Here is a 17,047-nt window from a genome sequence, read left to right as displayed (position 1 = left end):
CCTTCATCTCCATTCTCTGTAAGCCATGAGGCATACAGCTAGGTCACCAGACTTCATGTCCCTGATGTACCTGTCCTGCAGAATGGAAGAGAGATGTGTGGGTTAGCTTGGGTGTACTAAAAACCTCTCTTGGTTAAGTTGGAAGATCCCTTAACACATCCCAGAGTGCCGGCCACCACTTGGATGGCCAGAGTTTAGTGTGCTGCATTGCATTGTGAAACCCCAACCACCTCCACCTCACTCCACTTGACCGATTGGCAGCAGCTTTGCCCACTGGACTGCATGCTGTGCCCTCAGCTCAGGTGCAGGCATTCTCCTAACCCGCACTGCAAGGCTGCACTGTAAGCTTGAACCATGGGGGAGACTGGTCCAAGCCTGAATGATGACATTGCAAGGAGCTATGAGCGCCTCTACTAGTGACTGCTCCATGGCCAGCTTTCGCACGGAGATTGTACAACATGCCCAGTAATTTAATTGTTCTGCATTCCACTAAAACGCTCTTTAGTTTGCAGTCTGTGCTCAAGGGGTGAAAAGCTCTGGAGCACTTGGTGACACTTTCAGGCCTCTGCGTTGCTTGAGTGGAGAGATAGAGGCCCAACTCCAAGCATGTCAATGTGGCTGTGCCTGAACTGTCTCAGCTGCAGAGGAATAGTCACTTTATACCAGGTTTTCCTAATGCATGGCCACTTCCCTCCACACACCCACCGCCCCCACATGCTTATGCAAGCGCAGTGCGGCCCTTGCCCCTCACCCGCCGACGACTTGCCTCAACCAGAGCCCTTGCCCTGACACCGCACTGTCAGCCAGCTGGGAAAATGCAACTTGCCTGTGCCTGCACCTGAATGCGTGGGCCTCAACCTTGAGGCCCAACTGGCGACCCTCGCGAGCACTGCGCAATGTTACTGTGCACTCACTCTGAGTTCCCCTCAAAGTGCAGATTGCCAGGTGCACGCCTTATAAATGCTGTTGTGAAAGCATGCCGACGTGCTCGGATGATCCAGAGTGGGCGGATAATTCCGGCGAGCTGGCCTTATAATGATATGCAAATGTATTACAATGAAGTTCCGGATGTGCAGCAGTGGGAATCGCGGCCTGCCATTGACGTGTGGGGCAGACGATTGCAAACTGATTTCATGATGTTGTGAAATCGAGTTTTGGCCTTCCTGCCACATTGTCCACTCACGCCCGTCTTGACGTCCGACGCCAGTGGGCATGGAAAATTCTGCCCTATATAACCTCTCCTAAAATCTATCAAAACCTACACGGGCAGGCTCTTCAACTGATTAAAAGAAATACTAGGAACTTGGACAACTTTCTCAAAACAGGCGACGCACAGTTAGGGAAAGAACTAAACCATCCTGCAGGTTCTGGCCTTTTATAAAGAACTGGAGAAACAGTTCTAATGGCAATCTGAGAAATACAATGCATGTCTGATGAAGAGTCTTGTCAAGCAAACAGAGCTTCAGATCAGAGTTCAACTGTTGTTAAGGTGATGGAATTGTGGGAGGAAATGGGAAAAGGAATGACCATGAGGAGGAGAAGTATTTCAAAAGGGGAATTGAGGCGAGGCAAGGGAATAAGGGGGAGGCAGAACTAGGGGAGGAGAGGAACGGGGGAGGCAAGGGGACGAGACAAGACAGAGGAAGAGGAGAAGGGAGGAAGAAAAAAAGATAGAGAAGAGAGAGTAATAAAGAGAAAGAATGCAAAGGAGAAGAGAGAAGAGGTTGATTAGGGGGATAGAGGGAGCAGAGTGGAGGAAGGAAGAGAGGGAGAAGGGGAAGGCAGAAGGAAAAGGGGAGACAAGGACAGGAAAGAAGGGTTGTCATGCCCTGTAAAGATATATTATATCCCTAAATTTTAAGATAAAAACTATATTCAATGTGGACTCTTTGAAATTAACTTTTGCTTTAAAAAAATGAACCATATGTTACGGCAAAGATAGCCACGAAAGGTCAGCTGGCCTGGCTACACAAACTAACTCAAGGCCCTGGAGAGTCATCAAAATATAAATGTCTGTGGATGGAGTCCCCTCTCTTGAAAAGACATTCAAAATGCAAGATCACTTGTGGAATGTACAACTCCTATTGTCTGGATGTTTACCGATCTTAAATTCATTGGTCACCCCAGACTCAGTGTTTATATGCTCAAAACTTATCAAAAAGACATATGAAGAAGCCAGTTTATCACAAGCAGGTGTGAATTGCCACCATTCATCCCCCATTGTGCAGCAATGGCTTCTAACTTCAAAACATGGCAATAGAAGTATTGATTATGCTGTCACATGATGAAAACTGACATAGGATAACACACCTTATTATTCCAAGGACCAGCTAGGGCCATCAGTCTGGAAACCAACAGGACACAAGAGGGTTCATTCTCCCAACAAGGCAAAAGCCTGCCTAACAACTATTCAACCAAAGCACTGAGAGAGGGGCTAATTTGTTCCCACCTGCAAAAAAGATATATCTCTTTTTCTACAGAAGCTTGGCCGCAAGATCGTCTGAAAACCCAGACTTCCAACCTCCATTCACCTTCGAAGAACCACGAGTGAGGACCCCATCCGGGCCTGGAACGTGTTCATCTTAAAGGACTATTTTAAACATTTTCTTGCATTCCGTTAACAACCTAAGTGTAGATGTCATCTGTAAAAGTCATCACGTCTTATGTGGATGTTTGTGTGTGTTTGAGGGAGTGAGTGTTTTGTTGCGTTTACATTCCAGGTGTCGTGTGAATAAGCGTTTTATCTTTTCTTCTGATTTAAACTTATCAGGAAGCCTGTTTCGTCTCTATTATTAAAAGTCACAACACCCAAAGGGGATTAAAAACACCCCCTCTAAAAATATGCATCTTGTTGCAAACAACCAAGAGATGAGGGAACAGGGGAAAAGTCAACCTGCCAGCACCTTTCCCCATCTATAACAGGGTGAAGAGGAGGGAATAAAGAGTTGCTTGCTGCAAGTGAAATAGTATCAGAAAATGCATTACCCATGGGCATCTGCAAGTCTGATTGGAAATTTAGAGGTGTTATTTTATAGAATTAAATGAATCTAGTAAGACGTGGTATTTACTTAGCTCTCTTTGGCATTTAGCTGCACACTATAATATTTAAGCATCACATTTCTTAAATTACAACACATTATGATATATTGATTGTGCTAAATATCTGTATTTTTTTAAAAGCAGGCTCAATGAAGCCACATGCATAGTCAAGGCAGGGATTAGGAGCCAGATTTTCACGGAGGAGGTGGGAAATTCAAGTCAGGAAACTTCCCAACCCGTCTCTTTTAAAAAGGCCCCTACCCACCATATTTTCATTCAGGGAGGCAGGTTGGGATGGAGTCAGGCCCGTTGCCTCCAGAGGCAGGCCCAAGGTGAGAATGGAGATGGGCAGATGATTAGGCCGAAAGGCTAGAAGACCCTTCTCTGTTTACTGGGACATCAGCCCAATTTTAATGATGAATATCAGGCTCGCAAACCCTCCGCCTTCTCGCACTCATATGACCCATCATATCCTACATGCCCCCTCCATTACTCCTCATATTCCCAATGCCACCTCCATCCTCCTCCTCTGTCCTCATATTCCGCATGTTTACTTATACTCCCTCATTTTTCCATGGCATCTCCATGCTCCCAAGCCTTCTCATATTCACCAGGCCCTCTCCATATCTCCATGTCCCCTCATATACCCCATGCCACCTCCATTTCCCCATAACCCCCATTTCCCCTCCATGACCCCACATATCATCCATAGACACTCACCCAGCATCCACCATGGGCAGCCCTCAGGAGCCATGTCTTTGAAATGGAGATAAAAATAAAAATGAACATCTAACTACCTAATGGTGCTCTCACTCAAACACAGTTCATATTTTTTTTAAAAACTCTTTCATAAATCCCATTCAAAAATTTAAATCCCCTCAATGGTCAGTCTGTTGTAAAAATAAACAAACATCTATTTCATTAACCATATCAAAGACAGATAATCCTTTAATAACTGCTAACTGTCAATCAAAAGGTGAACATAGCTGCCTGCTGAGCTAAGTCATTCTGGGCCTGTTGAAACTCAACCAAGCATTCATCATAAGGTCAGCTATAATAACAAACCCTGGAAAATGTAAACAATGGACTCTATTGAAACTTGAAAAAAACAGATGGCTTTTTTTTTCTAAGCTGCACCAGATATTCTATCAATCAAAGCAGTTCAGGAGCAGGTGGCAGCTTTCTTTTTCTCGAAGTCAAAGCTGCTGAAGGACCTTTTTTTCATTTTATTAGGACTCTGAGCACTTAAATCATTTCAGATTTTACACTAGAGACCCCAAGCGATGTTTGCAACAGTTTGAATGCATTTGAGCACTTTTTAAAATGGGAAAAGTACTCTAATGCATCTCAACACTTACACAATCTTGATTAATGTAATGATCAACTTACCTTTGGAGGACAAAGCCCTATAATCAACCATTGCAGTAAAAACACATCTAACTTACAATACCGTATCTAACTATTGAAACTAAAAGAACAACTGTTTGTTCTGTATTTCAAAGCCTGCCAATTGAAGAATTCTAGGAGCAGGTGGCTTCTTTTTTGGTTGCCCACTTGACTGTCATTTCTCCATGGTTCACGCCTACTCTGAGAGGCCATGAACCACATCTAATTACTGAAGGGGCCCAACTCCACTAAAATTGTGGGGGGCGGGGTAGGGGTAAGAATTTGAACTGTCCACTCTTGCAAAGGAGCTGGAAAGGGCAGGGGTGCTGTGTGCGAGCTAACAGCATGCAGCCATAACCCATGCCGGTGAAAATTGTAGGAAACGGGAATGGGATGAGAATCCTGGGATCGGGTCACACCGACCATTTTTAAAGGGCTCCTGGGCAGTCTCGACTCAGTGAAAATCCGGGCCTAGCAGTCCATTCAGTTTGCCGCCTTATATTACATCATACAGGTAATAAAAAATCCCCACTGCCCAGGTACCAGTCCCAAATATCAGATAATGAGGTGCACACATGAAATTCTGACTAACTTACTGGTGATGTCAGTCTTGATGTCAGCCAACTTGAAAAGAGGTGCAACTTGTTCATAGTAGACTTGTTTAGCTTCCTTTTTGTGACTATATGGGTTAATAATAACTTTCAGGGACTTTGGCCTCTTTGGAAAATATCCTGTAAGATAAATAAAATAAATAATTCAGCTCTTATTCCATTGTGGTTTTCTTAGTTATACGCTACTTTAACAATAATTAGAACTACATTTTTCTTGTGTGCATAGGTCCCAATTGACACATTCACAATTTACCTGTCAGCATCTGCTTTATTGCATTTTTTGCTCATTTTATATTTACCTACAAATGAAATCCACATTTGATTTCTAGACCAATGGTACAACTTTTTGTTTATTCTTTCACAGAATGTGGGCGTTGCTGGCTCGGCCAACATTCGTTGTCCATCCCAAATTACCGTTGATAAGATGGTGGTGAGCCACCTTCTTGAACTGCTGCAGTCCATGTGGCACAGGTACACTCATACTGCTGTTGGGAGGAGAGTTCCAGGATTTTGAACCAGTGACGGTGAAGGAACTGCAATATATTTCCAAGTTAGGATGGTGTGTGACTTGGAGGGGAACTTGAAAGTGATGTTCCCATACACCTGCTGCCCTTGTCCTTTTAGGTGGTCGAGGTTGTAGGTTTGAAAGATGCTATCGAAGGATCCTTGGTGGGTTGCAGCAGTACATCTTGTAGATGGTACACACTGCTGTCACTGTGCATCAGTGGTAGAGAGGGTGATTGTTTAAGGTGGTGAATGGGGTGCTAATCAAGCAGTCTGCTTTGTCCTGGATGGTGTCAAGCTTCTTGAGTGTTCTCTATCTTGGGCAATGTAAATTACCATTTGGAAGTCCAAAAATTCCAAGTTCACCATGCAGTAACTTCCTCCATTAACTATGCATGAGCCTGGAATACACATCAAACCAACACAAATTAAGTTGCAGAGTTAATACAAAATAAAAACAGAAAATGCTGGAAAAACTCAGCATGTCTGACAGCATCTGTAGAGAAAGAAACAGAGTTAACCTTTCGAGTCTGTATGATCTTTCTTCAGATACGGAACATTAACTCTGTTTCTCTCTCCACAGGTGCTGTCAGACCTGCTGAGTTTTTCCAGCATTTTCTGTTTTTATTTCAGATTTTCAGCAGCTGCAGTATTTTGCTTTTATCTTAAGTTGCAGAGTTCCTTTTTTAAACCCATGCGTTAATTTTATAAATCAACTACACTCTTGTGTAGAGTCAAACAGGAACTTAGCTGCAGCATTTGCAGATTTATTTAAGCAAGATTTTAAAATCTTCTTTAAAAGCACAAACATTAAGTCAATTGGAGCTTGGATCCTTATCTACAGAATATATCCTTCATCCTCAGAATATATAACAATGATGTCTATAAATGCCTCCAAACAATACTCAGAACATGAACAGTTAACCATCCAGACAAGTTATGGATTGAAGTTTTTGCTTTGAGGGTCTAGGTACATATTATTTCCTCAAATATAGTCATGCAACTTGAATAGCAAATATTAGCCAGGACTTTGCAGTCACTGACGAAGAGACAGTAACCGCCCATGACCTCAAATAAGGCTGCCCACAAAGATTTAGCATGCTTTATGCTGTTGATTTCCCTCAATACAATGTTATTTTCATTCTGGCAGCAGCTATATGGGATCTCTGCAGTGTAATCCAGGCTGGGCTACCAATCAAATTGAAGAGTTCTCATGGACAGCACACCAGGAAATAAAAAGCACTTATTGTCACCCACTTATTAATCATTTTTCAGAAAGTGAAATATTGATTAGAGCATACACGTGGAATTAAAATAGCTGGGATATCATAAATTTTAAAAAGTAATATAAAAAATATTCTTTAGTATTTTAAAAATTTAAATTAAGAATAAATTAGATAGATACACGGATGGGAGAGGTCTGGAGGGTTATGGACTAGGTGCAGGTCAATGGGACTAGCGGAATAATATTTCGGCACAGACTAGAAGGGCCGAATGGCCTGTTTTCTGTGCTGTAGTCTTCTATGGTTCTAAATCTATGGAATTTTTAATCATGTAATGCAGAGAATGCCACTCAGAATGCTAAATTTTGATTTTCACAGTCAGAGAGATTGTTCAGCAATAGTTATAACTTAGTATGGCATCCAAAACTCAGTCATGCCTTTCAATAAAGATTAACTTTCTCAATGGTTTTTTCAGCAAGGTTAGTACATAAAATCTGAAGTTTGCATCAAATCACAGATCCTGTGTTGATTGCACTGGCATGCACCCTATGGAGCAACATGGTATCACTGGCAGCAACTTCTGAATTTTCTTGTATAACTGCGCATGTCATATGCCAGAAAATGCTGTCAATTTTATACAATAATGATGGCGAACAGTTTTGCCATCATTACAACCACAAGTGGTGAGCCAATAGAACCCTAAATACCCCAGAGACTTGTCCAAACCTCCTTCAAATCTTGCAAATCTCAATCACCTTCCAGATGCTTCCTCATACTGCTCTATGATTGGTGTTTGACAGGCTGGGATCAGTCTCCTCCAGCCATTCACTCTCCATGCAGAAACATGCCTCATTTCTATGGTGAACATCACCACTGAACCATAGATCCTCTGGCATGTGGATCCAGAACTAATTATGCGTAGAAATCACAATCTAAATCCAATTACTCTGCAATCAACGCCATTTGCAAATTGATGTGCTATGCCACCACACTGCCTCACACAATTAAAATATCCAGGCTCCTAAAAAAAATGGTACTAGGAACTTATTTATTTATTAATCATCAGTGCATATCATTTGCAATAAAATTGCAATTTTTTCAAAATTCATTTTAGAATTTATTTTCACAAGGAAAAATAAGGTGCTGAGTATTTATTAGCAAAAATTCAAGATTCTGAACTGGGAGATAGCAATAATAAATACAAGGGGAAAGGACCTTCCTCTGTTTGAAGAGAGTTTTCAGCTATTCCAACACAGCAAACATTATCATAAGTGGAGACAAGAAAATACTGCAACAGAATATTTTTAAATTGACTATGGTCCTTCAGGTTCAACAATTTTAATTTCACTTTCATTACAGCTACAGAAAATCTGCAAAGTGCAACAAACTGTAAGTACATTTCCTCTAATTCCCTAAGAGCATCATTGTTGTGTGACTCTGGCACCTGAGTGACCTGTTGGCTGATGAAGCCTTGACCTGCTAATGAGCATAGGAAGATGTTAGAAGAGCTGGAATGACTCATTCCACTATCATTATAGAATTATGGAAGAGCAAAGATGGGAAAATGCTAGGATCATAGTTCAGATTTGAAACTGAAGGCAACAGAAAAAAAAATCCTCTCTTGGGGAACGGAAGGGGAACGCCTCTCAACAGGGATTCAATGATAACCTTGGCGCACAGTTGGTGATGAGATCTGATACTACAATTTGCTGCATTTCTAGTCTGCCAAACACTGGGGCCACAGCAGGAGCAGGTGCAAAAAGAAGATTCTCTGCTGTTAGTCAGGCTCAGTAAGGGGACGACTTCAAGAGGATATAAAAGAAAATAAATATTATGAAATGAGTTAAACTTTGAATAGACTCTAATTAAAATGTTTTATTTCACACGTATTTTCAATATTTTGAAAACTCTGCAAAATGTATATATTTCAAAAAGTTTGTAGACAATTAATGTTCCAATAATTTTTATTGAAATACGCAGTATTTTACATTTCATGAATCGTATCTTTGGGTTGATTGGTCACTAAAGAAACACGACTATTACCAGTGTATTTATGGAGCAAACGTTATTTGTTGTCTTCAGGAAATGAATCAATATTAACCCTTTCACCTTTAAAATAGATTGCACAGGTTCAAAAATGTCTATTTAAGATGGGCTAAATGTTAAATGTTCATAACTATTAAAACTACAAATTCACAGGTAATAGGTATGGTGATGAGAACAGTGACAACACAGTTTTGCACTATGATAGAAAACAACGTATCTTAGTTTAATTCCCAATCTTTACTGATATTTGCACCAGGGTCCAGAATTTGAATCTTGACTTGGGTTTCAGGTTCAGCTTTAAGACGAACAAAGTTAGGCACTTTTGACTTGCTAATAACGTATGTGGAAGCATCATGAACTAATACTTCTATGTTTCGCCACATCGTTATGAACAAGCTATTTTTACATCATCTCACATGCACACATTATTCTGGGCATGGATGTAAAGGCAACATTTACAGAGTGGAAATAATTTATCTGTTGCAACTGGCACAAGTCAAGATACACTCCACATGAATATATTAATGGCAGCAGGACACCAAGGATAAAACAGCACCACAGCTGACTGAAAATCCCGGGAGCTGTTACAGCCAGGAGGGTGAACAAACAACATGCCACAGTGTTCCAATCTGCATATGAATTGGGTTTGAAAGTCTGGCATGAATGGGGGAAATACAACACTGGAGTCATGAGTGATAAAATATAAACATTTTTTACCGACTTGAGAAAATGGAATGCGGTAGCTGGTCCCTTTGCACAAAAATCCAGAACTGATTAGATTCTTTTGAGCTCCATCAACACAATATTTGACCAAAACTTACAACCACTGAAGATCTCCTGCAGCTCCTCAACTTGTCTACCTTGCCATCAAAGAACATTTCTAATAGCTTCTGATGTAGTTCTTAAGAGAATCTCAATAAACACAGCCAAACTAGACAGTGAAAGAATTAAAAGATCTGAAAAGTTGTGAAAAAGGGCACCATTTTGGATGCAATATCTTCTGGGGTCAAGACATTGAGACTTTGGATCACCTTAGTTCTGAAAGCATCAAAATAATTTGGCAATCTTTTTAAAGATGGGTTCACTGGGTCTCCCACTTGACTACTTACCACAACTTCAGAACTTCTGCCTCTGGATCTGAGTCACCTGCTGGAGGCTTACAGAATACTTACAGAATAGTTACTTGCAGCAGAGGAGGTTGGGAACGGCAGCTACGAACAATGCCTTATGAAGGATGTCTTTGGAGGGCCCCAACTTTCTTTGAGTAGCAAGAAAGTATTCTTGAGGAAATGAGGAGGCAGGGTACTGCGAGGACCTGGGGTTCTAATGCTGCCCAGCGATATGCTACTGAAAACCCTTTAAGATGCCAATATTCATGGTTTTCAGTTGTAGCTTGAGTATTTGCCATGGACATAGATGGTAAGCAGTGAAAGAGGAAGGATTTTCATGGATCACATATTTTGGGAATGTATCTTGGTGCCATCTATCTGATATGTTACTGTTCAGTTGGCTTGTCTTATCACCTTATTTAAAGCATGCCATTTTTCCAGCATCTGTTCTCAGGTCCTGCAGGAAATGTGACTGCTTTTATTCTTACATTGCTTACTTTTGAAATGTAGTCACTGTCAGAGGGGCTAAAATCTTACTCTATATTTTTACAATATATATATCATCCTAATCATGGCTAATCTATAAAATTATTACTTTTTAAACTGGACAAAGGCTTTGAATTGACTGAAGCCTTGACTGGCTGTACTCATACAAAAGGAATTTCTGGCCTTTCAAACAGCAGCAACCTCATTATCTCTAAAGAGGCGTTTATGCCCCTGTGACTGCGGAGATCAAATCTCAAGGAGCTGTACCAAGACAATTTACATTTCTAAGGCCAAGCTCTGACCAACGGAGACCTCTTTTTGAAATTATTAATGGATGAAACATTAACCATCTCAAGAATCTAGACAAGGAATTAAAGTCCTTTGTCCAACCAAGGTGGAGGAGTGGGAGTCATGTCATATGACACCCTCCCCAAGCTGCTAGAACCTACAACATTGCTTTGTGGAACTGAAAAAAGGCAGACTTCCATTTCCCATCTACCTGGCAGCAGCAGAAAAGGGCCCTGTCCAGGTTTTTGAACACCTGGCTCCCCATCTACACTGTTTTCTACTGGAACTTCTATACCAGTACCTACAAGACTAAATCATCTCTATGTGTCTATCCCATCTTAGAAGTCATCACTACTGGAAAAGTAGATTATCCAGCATCAGTCTTTAACCTGCTGATGCTGTGAAGGTTTGATTCTGGGCTCTGAACTCAAATGAAACAATGATTTTTATCTTCTCTGTGGTTTTGCTCTGTGACTCTTTCTTTCCCTTATCTCTCTTTTATTGTATTAATGTACTGGGGACTACGTATCAACACTCCTTCTCACATTTTGAGTGTGTGTAAAATAAACTAACTCTTCTTGTTCAACCTATCTCAAGTTTGCTGTGGGGTTATTAATAGAAATTGGATCACACCAAAACTGAGGGGTTGGGAAATACGCTATCACTTACAAAGGGGGAAATAAAAATCAAAAACGCCTTTCTGCTTATGGACGGGTGGTGAGAGGAGAAATCAGGGATGTTTAAATTAAACGCCTTCCTGTCGTAACATCACTGTTTTAAGTCAGAAAATGCAGTAGCCCATTCGTGCAAAGTTAGGTCCCACAAGCAACTAAATGACAAATTAATTTGTTTTTTGTGATTTTGGTTGAGAGACGAATGTTGACCAGGAAACTGGGAGAATTTTTTGTCCATCTGTTAAGTCCACTCAAAAAGTCACCTGAAAGACAGCACCTCCAACAATGCAGTGCTTCTCTAATAGATTTGAAATGTCAGTCTTAGATCAGATCCCAAACCTACAACCTTCTGATTCCGAGGTAACAGTGCTATCATGAAGTGAAACTGAACAGATTTGGAAATAATGTAGTAAAAGTTGACAAAATGCTTTACATTCAGCAAGGGTATGTAACTATACCAGTCATAATGTGCCCAAAATGTGACTATATAATTTTTTTATTTGCATGTTTGATTGCTGTCTTTACTAATGAGTATACTGAAAGTTGTAGAAAAAAATTGTTTTGGAGAGTGCCACTTCTCTAGCATATATAAGCTTAATGTCGAAATACTGGGTCAGAAATAACACCAGTGTGTGTTCTTTCTCCCCATTAAAGAAAATGACCTCAAAAAGTAAGTATTCTTCACAGTGGTGTCCTTTGGTTTCCATTAGAGTATTTTGTCAGTGATGCATATGCGGAGGTCTTGTTTCATGTAATAAGAAACCACAATTGAAGAGCTTTGCTTTCGCATGGCATACATAAATTGAAATCTGCCTTTTGGGAATTGTACAAGAGATACTGCAATCCCCATCTGGAACAGTTTTTGTACTACCTTGGCTTAGAACTAAACAATTTATAAAGAATTTCATGGTTTATAATAGAACATTTAATCATACTGAACGAATATTCATGCAACTTTTAAATGAGTCAATGAACGCTCACATTTTCCAACTTCAAGCATTCTAAAGTTTCACTCTCGTCTTTATCAACTGACCGCCTCTTAAAATTATAAATGTTGCATGAACCCACAAATACATTGCAGCTATACATGTCTGCACATTTTCTAACATTCATTTGCTAAAGCAAATTTCAATGCTGAATATCAAAATGGATGACGAATGCAAAAGGTTGTCTAACATTTCTTTACAGTGGAGTTGATTGGAGAATCCAAATATTTGATGTAGTCTTGTTACATTTTGGTATTTTTACTACTTGAGTTCACAAAGGGTTAAATAATTTAGCCTTTCCCACTACTTTTCAAATTGGGGGGAAAAAAACAACAGCTCACAATGAACGACCAACTGTTCTTCTAAGAGTAACAAATGTGCTAATACGCACTAGTTTATACTTGATCTATCAGGGAACTACTGAACCATGAAGACTGAGGGTTAATCAGGGTGTTGAGGAAACAAAGGCTGTCAGACCAGCAAAGACGCTACTTTCAGCCTCACATCTGTGCCTCTCTTCACACCCTTTTCTCAATAGCACTTGGTACCTGTAGACAAAAACTGAATAGACAAATATATATAAATCCCAAATATTCTCACATTTAATGTGAAAGCTTTCTAGAATATTGCAGAGTTAAACAAACAAGACTAAGCATAGATTGAATGTATCATAGGATACAAAAACTGACTGCTGTTTTCTGTTAATATAAAAGTGACCAAAGTTAATATGTAACATTCAAATGAAAGATCATGCTTCAGTGCACTAAATGTAGGCACTAGCCTGATCTGTGTCTTTGCCAATTGCAGCATATGTTGATAAATGTACTCACGAAAATCAGAAAATAACACAAGATATAGTAATCATGTTATAACTCCATTAACATTTAAGTAATCCATAATGAAAAATATGACGCCCCAGTGTCCAGGATATCAGCCACAGAGATAGATATAAAAGCTTTAGAATTTTTTATAAACTCTACAAGTAATTCAGAAAACAAATATTTAGGAGCTACAAATTCATATACATATAACATTGCTTGATTAATAATGTACTTCTATGTTTCCACTAAAGGTTTACAAGGAAATAAAACATTAATTTGATATGTGTAAGTTGCATCTTCACCAATTATCTCAATTCTGTGACCTTTGGGCATCCAATTTAACTAATAACACATGCATGAGCAGCACGGAAGCAGAAAGAAAATGAACATTTTATACTAAGATAAATACTAATAAGTAGAATCAATACTTATCATGTGTCTTGTGTTGAATGGCACAGTTTTTGGGAATTACGAATACTGTTCATCTTTTGCACATGAAATCTCTGAAGAGCCATTTGCATTAATTACTGAGATATTATAATTATTTAGCGCAGAGTGCTAAAAGAGTGACAATGGGCGGAATTTTCCATTTTTGAAACTAGGTGCCATGGAGGGTGGGTTCTGTGGTGCATTTCCCGCTGGTTGGATGGTGGGAATTCACGCCTGATTCTGCGCTCGGAAGCTCATTAATTATGTACATCCGAGTATCTTTGCAAATCACATGGCAGGTCAGGAACTGATTTGTCCGTCCCACCATTACCTAATGGGGGTCGAAGGTCCGGGCGCCATCCAGGCTGCACATTTCACTCTCTCCAGCCCAGCTGTCTCCAGGAGGCCCACAGAAATGGCTGCAAAGCAGAAGAAGCAGGCTGCACCTCGTTTCTGCCACGACACCCTTCAGGCGGTGATAAGAGGTGTACAGCAACACCGGGATGTCCTCTACCCCAGGTATGGCTCCAAGAATCACACCAGCCTCATCAGCTTATCCCAGAAACTTAGTACAGATGAGACATCCATGAGTTGATCACATCCTGGCATTCATTGTGAGTGACCTGCAATCTTGTGTTTTGCCTGCTCATGAACTAAAGCTATCTTCTCTCTCTTATAGGCACCAGCAGATCAAGGCGCAGGTGGAGGGTCAACATAAGTTCCAGCCTCAGCGGAAGAAGTTGAGGGAGCCTCCAAAGATGATCTGTCGTTGTGTTCACCCGCACCTTCCACCAGCACTGAGGCACACACTTTCTAGAGAACACCTCATGACACATCTCCACAGCAGTCAGAGGCAGTGACAGCCCAGGTCTCTGGAACTCAGAGGACTGCTGGAGATCAGGCACCCGCTAAGTCCGAGTCAGATGATGGGCCTCTGCGAGTGGCCACTGAGACAATGCTGGAGATGTAATGACAGGAGGCGGAATATCAGGTGTGAGTCAAAGGCAAAATACTGCGGATGCTGGAAATCTGAAACAAAAACAAAAATAAAAAAGTGCTGGAAAAGCGCAGCAGGTCTGACAGCATCTGTGGAGAGAAAGACAGAGTTAACGTTTCAAGTCCGTATGACTCTTCTTCAGAACCAATGCGAGAGTCACTCAGCAGACTAGAGCGAAGGATGGAGGTGTCCATCCGCGTTCTGTCTGATGCCATGGTTCTGACATGCGAGCACCTCAAGGTCACCATAGGAAGGGTGGCGACTGCCATGGAAATCTTGGTCCAGCAGGTTTTGCCGGATTTGTGCTTGGTTCTGGATTCCATGTCGACAGACATTGGTGGGATCCATCAGTGGCTAGGCGAGGGGGGGGCACCTTGACCTCCCTCCAGGTGCTCCTTCTCCTCAAGGGGTGAGGGCAGGGCCCTCAGGCACCCACAGGGAGGATGAGTATCAGCCAGACACCCCGAAGGCCTCCACACAGGACACTCCAAGGGTGACCAGTTCAGAATCCCCTCTGCCTGTGACCCCATTTACCCAGCTGGTTGGACCGAAGAGGGTGCATCTGCCTCTGAGCAGGAGATGCTCATAAGGCTGGGGCCCTCAAGGCCTCGGGCTGCCAAAGGGTGTACGCCAAGGTCATCACAGACAACAGGACATAGCAGTCAACAGGCTGTCCCCACCTCTGCTCCGCATGTCGGGGCTACACACAGGCATAGTGGTAGGATTAGGAAAATTTTAAAATATTGAAATCACTTCTGGGTCACAGGTGTGCAACCACTGTATAAATCTTGCACTTTTCTAAATACATTGGATGTTAATGAGAATGGTTTGATCAAATGAGGGTGTTGTGATTATTTATATATGTATCCTCTTATTGCGAGGGTTAGCCTTCCTCCTACTCAGTAATAGTCTCCTTTTGTGAGATTCACATTCATGTGATGTCAGTCTCACTGAAGATACTCTCCAGACCCTTGTGTGCTTTCAGGGAGATATGTCAAAATCTTTATTGGACGTGTGTGCCAAATGCGTTTATAACCCTTATTGCTGGCAATGCACCATTGTGTGGGGGTTGCTCAGAATCCTCGAAGGATTAGCTGCAGTTGTGTCTCCTCAGCGGTAGTGCCAAATCATAAGGCCTGGACAAGAAGATGAAATCCCCAACCATGTCCTCACCTCACTGGCCGCTGTAGTTTCTCATTAATGTGGCGAAGACTGCATCAAGTTCTTTGAAGCAAAGTTCTCGCTGTTGTGTCAATTTTCAATTCCCAGAACGTACGCACACAGGGTGCACTGCTGACCTTTTCAGAGATTATGGCCTGGTGAATCACGTGGATTGAAGTTGCAAGTCCGAATGCTGAACTTGCTCTCGATATGACTGTTGTGATTCCCTTTCAATGCAATGGAATGGCATGGGGAATCCAGCCATTTCCTGTTGCCTTCACCTTATTCCTCCTGGAATCTGGTGGCAATTAAAATGACACAGACACATCTTCCACATTGTGCTTCTTCAATGGCATCAGCTGACCCTCATCTCCCTCTTCAGGTTCCTGGCCCTCCTGCTCCTCATCCTCCGAGAAGCTCTCATCCTTCTCTACTCCTCCCTCTGGTAAGGGATCACCTCTTTGAAGTGCCAGGTTGTGAAGGGCGCAGCATACAATGATTATGCAGGACACCCTATCCAGAGTGTACTGCAGAGCCTCACCTGAGCGGTCTAAATTTGGAAGCACATCTTCAGATTGCCAGTGGTCTGCTCAACTATGGACCGCGTGGAGCTATGAGATGCGTTGTACCTCTCCTGCGAGGCACTCTGAGGCCGGCGTATGGGTGTCATGAGCCATTGTTTGAGTGGATACCCCTTACCATCAAGCAGCCATCCCTGTAGGTGCTGAGGCCCTTCAAATATGTGAGGCACCTGGGAGTGACTGAGGACGTATGATTCTTGGGAATTCCCGGGTGTACCTGGCACAAGCATGCACTATGTGCTTCTGATGATCGCACACCACTTGAACACTATGGTTGATAAACATCAGGGGCTGATGCCATGCAGTCCCCAAAGCCACATGGGTACAGCTGATTGCACCCTGGATTCTAGGGAAGCCTAAGATAGCTGTAAACCCATTAAATCAAGCGGGCTGGCTATCTTCATCAAGTGTAAACCTCACATATTGATGAGACTTGCTGTAGAGGGCATCTGTGACCTCCTTGATGCAACTAAATGTGGTAGGCTGCGAGATGCCACACAGGTCCCCTGTGGATCCCTGGAACGATCCTCAGGCAAAAAAACTGAGCGCAGCAGTGACCTTGAAGGCTACTGACTTCCCACTCCATGGGGCGTTAGTTCCTCCCGAAGAATGTGGCAGGTATAATCCATCAGAGCTCTGAACAAGCGCAGACATGTGCGGCATTGTCTCTGACAGATAGGAGAGACTTCTTCAGTAAACCCTTGGT

At 41.9% G+C, this 17,047-nt stretch overlaps 1 protein-coding gene across 1 annotated transcript in view; it reads right to left on the bottom strand.

Moving 5' to 3' along the window:
* The window catches only part of cerkl (CERK like autophagy regulator), a 316,590-nt gene that overhangs the window by 125,362 nt on the left and 174,181 nt on the right, over positions 1-17,047 (bottom strand). Inside the window, exon 3 of the mRNA XM_078551938.1 lies at positions 5,022-5,156. Coding sequence (XP_078408064.1) covers positions 5,022-5,156 — 135 coding nt within the window. The remainder of the gene's footprint in view (positions 1-5,021; positions 5,157-17,047) is intronic.

This window comes from Cetorhinus maximus, chromosome 11 (assembly GCF_964194155.1).
Source record: "Cetorhinus maximus chromosome 11, sCetMax3.hap1.1, whole genome shotgun sequence".
In the NCBI taxonomy this organism is placed as follows: domain Eukaryota; kingdom Metazoa; phylum Chordata; class Chondrichthyes; order Lamniformes; family Cetorhinidae; genus Cetorhinus; species Cetorhinus maximus.
Note: the sequence above shows the minus strand (reverse complement) of the source record. Positions and strands in the feature narration are given on the sequence as shown.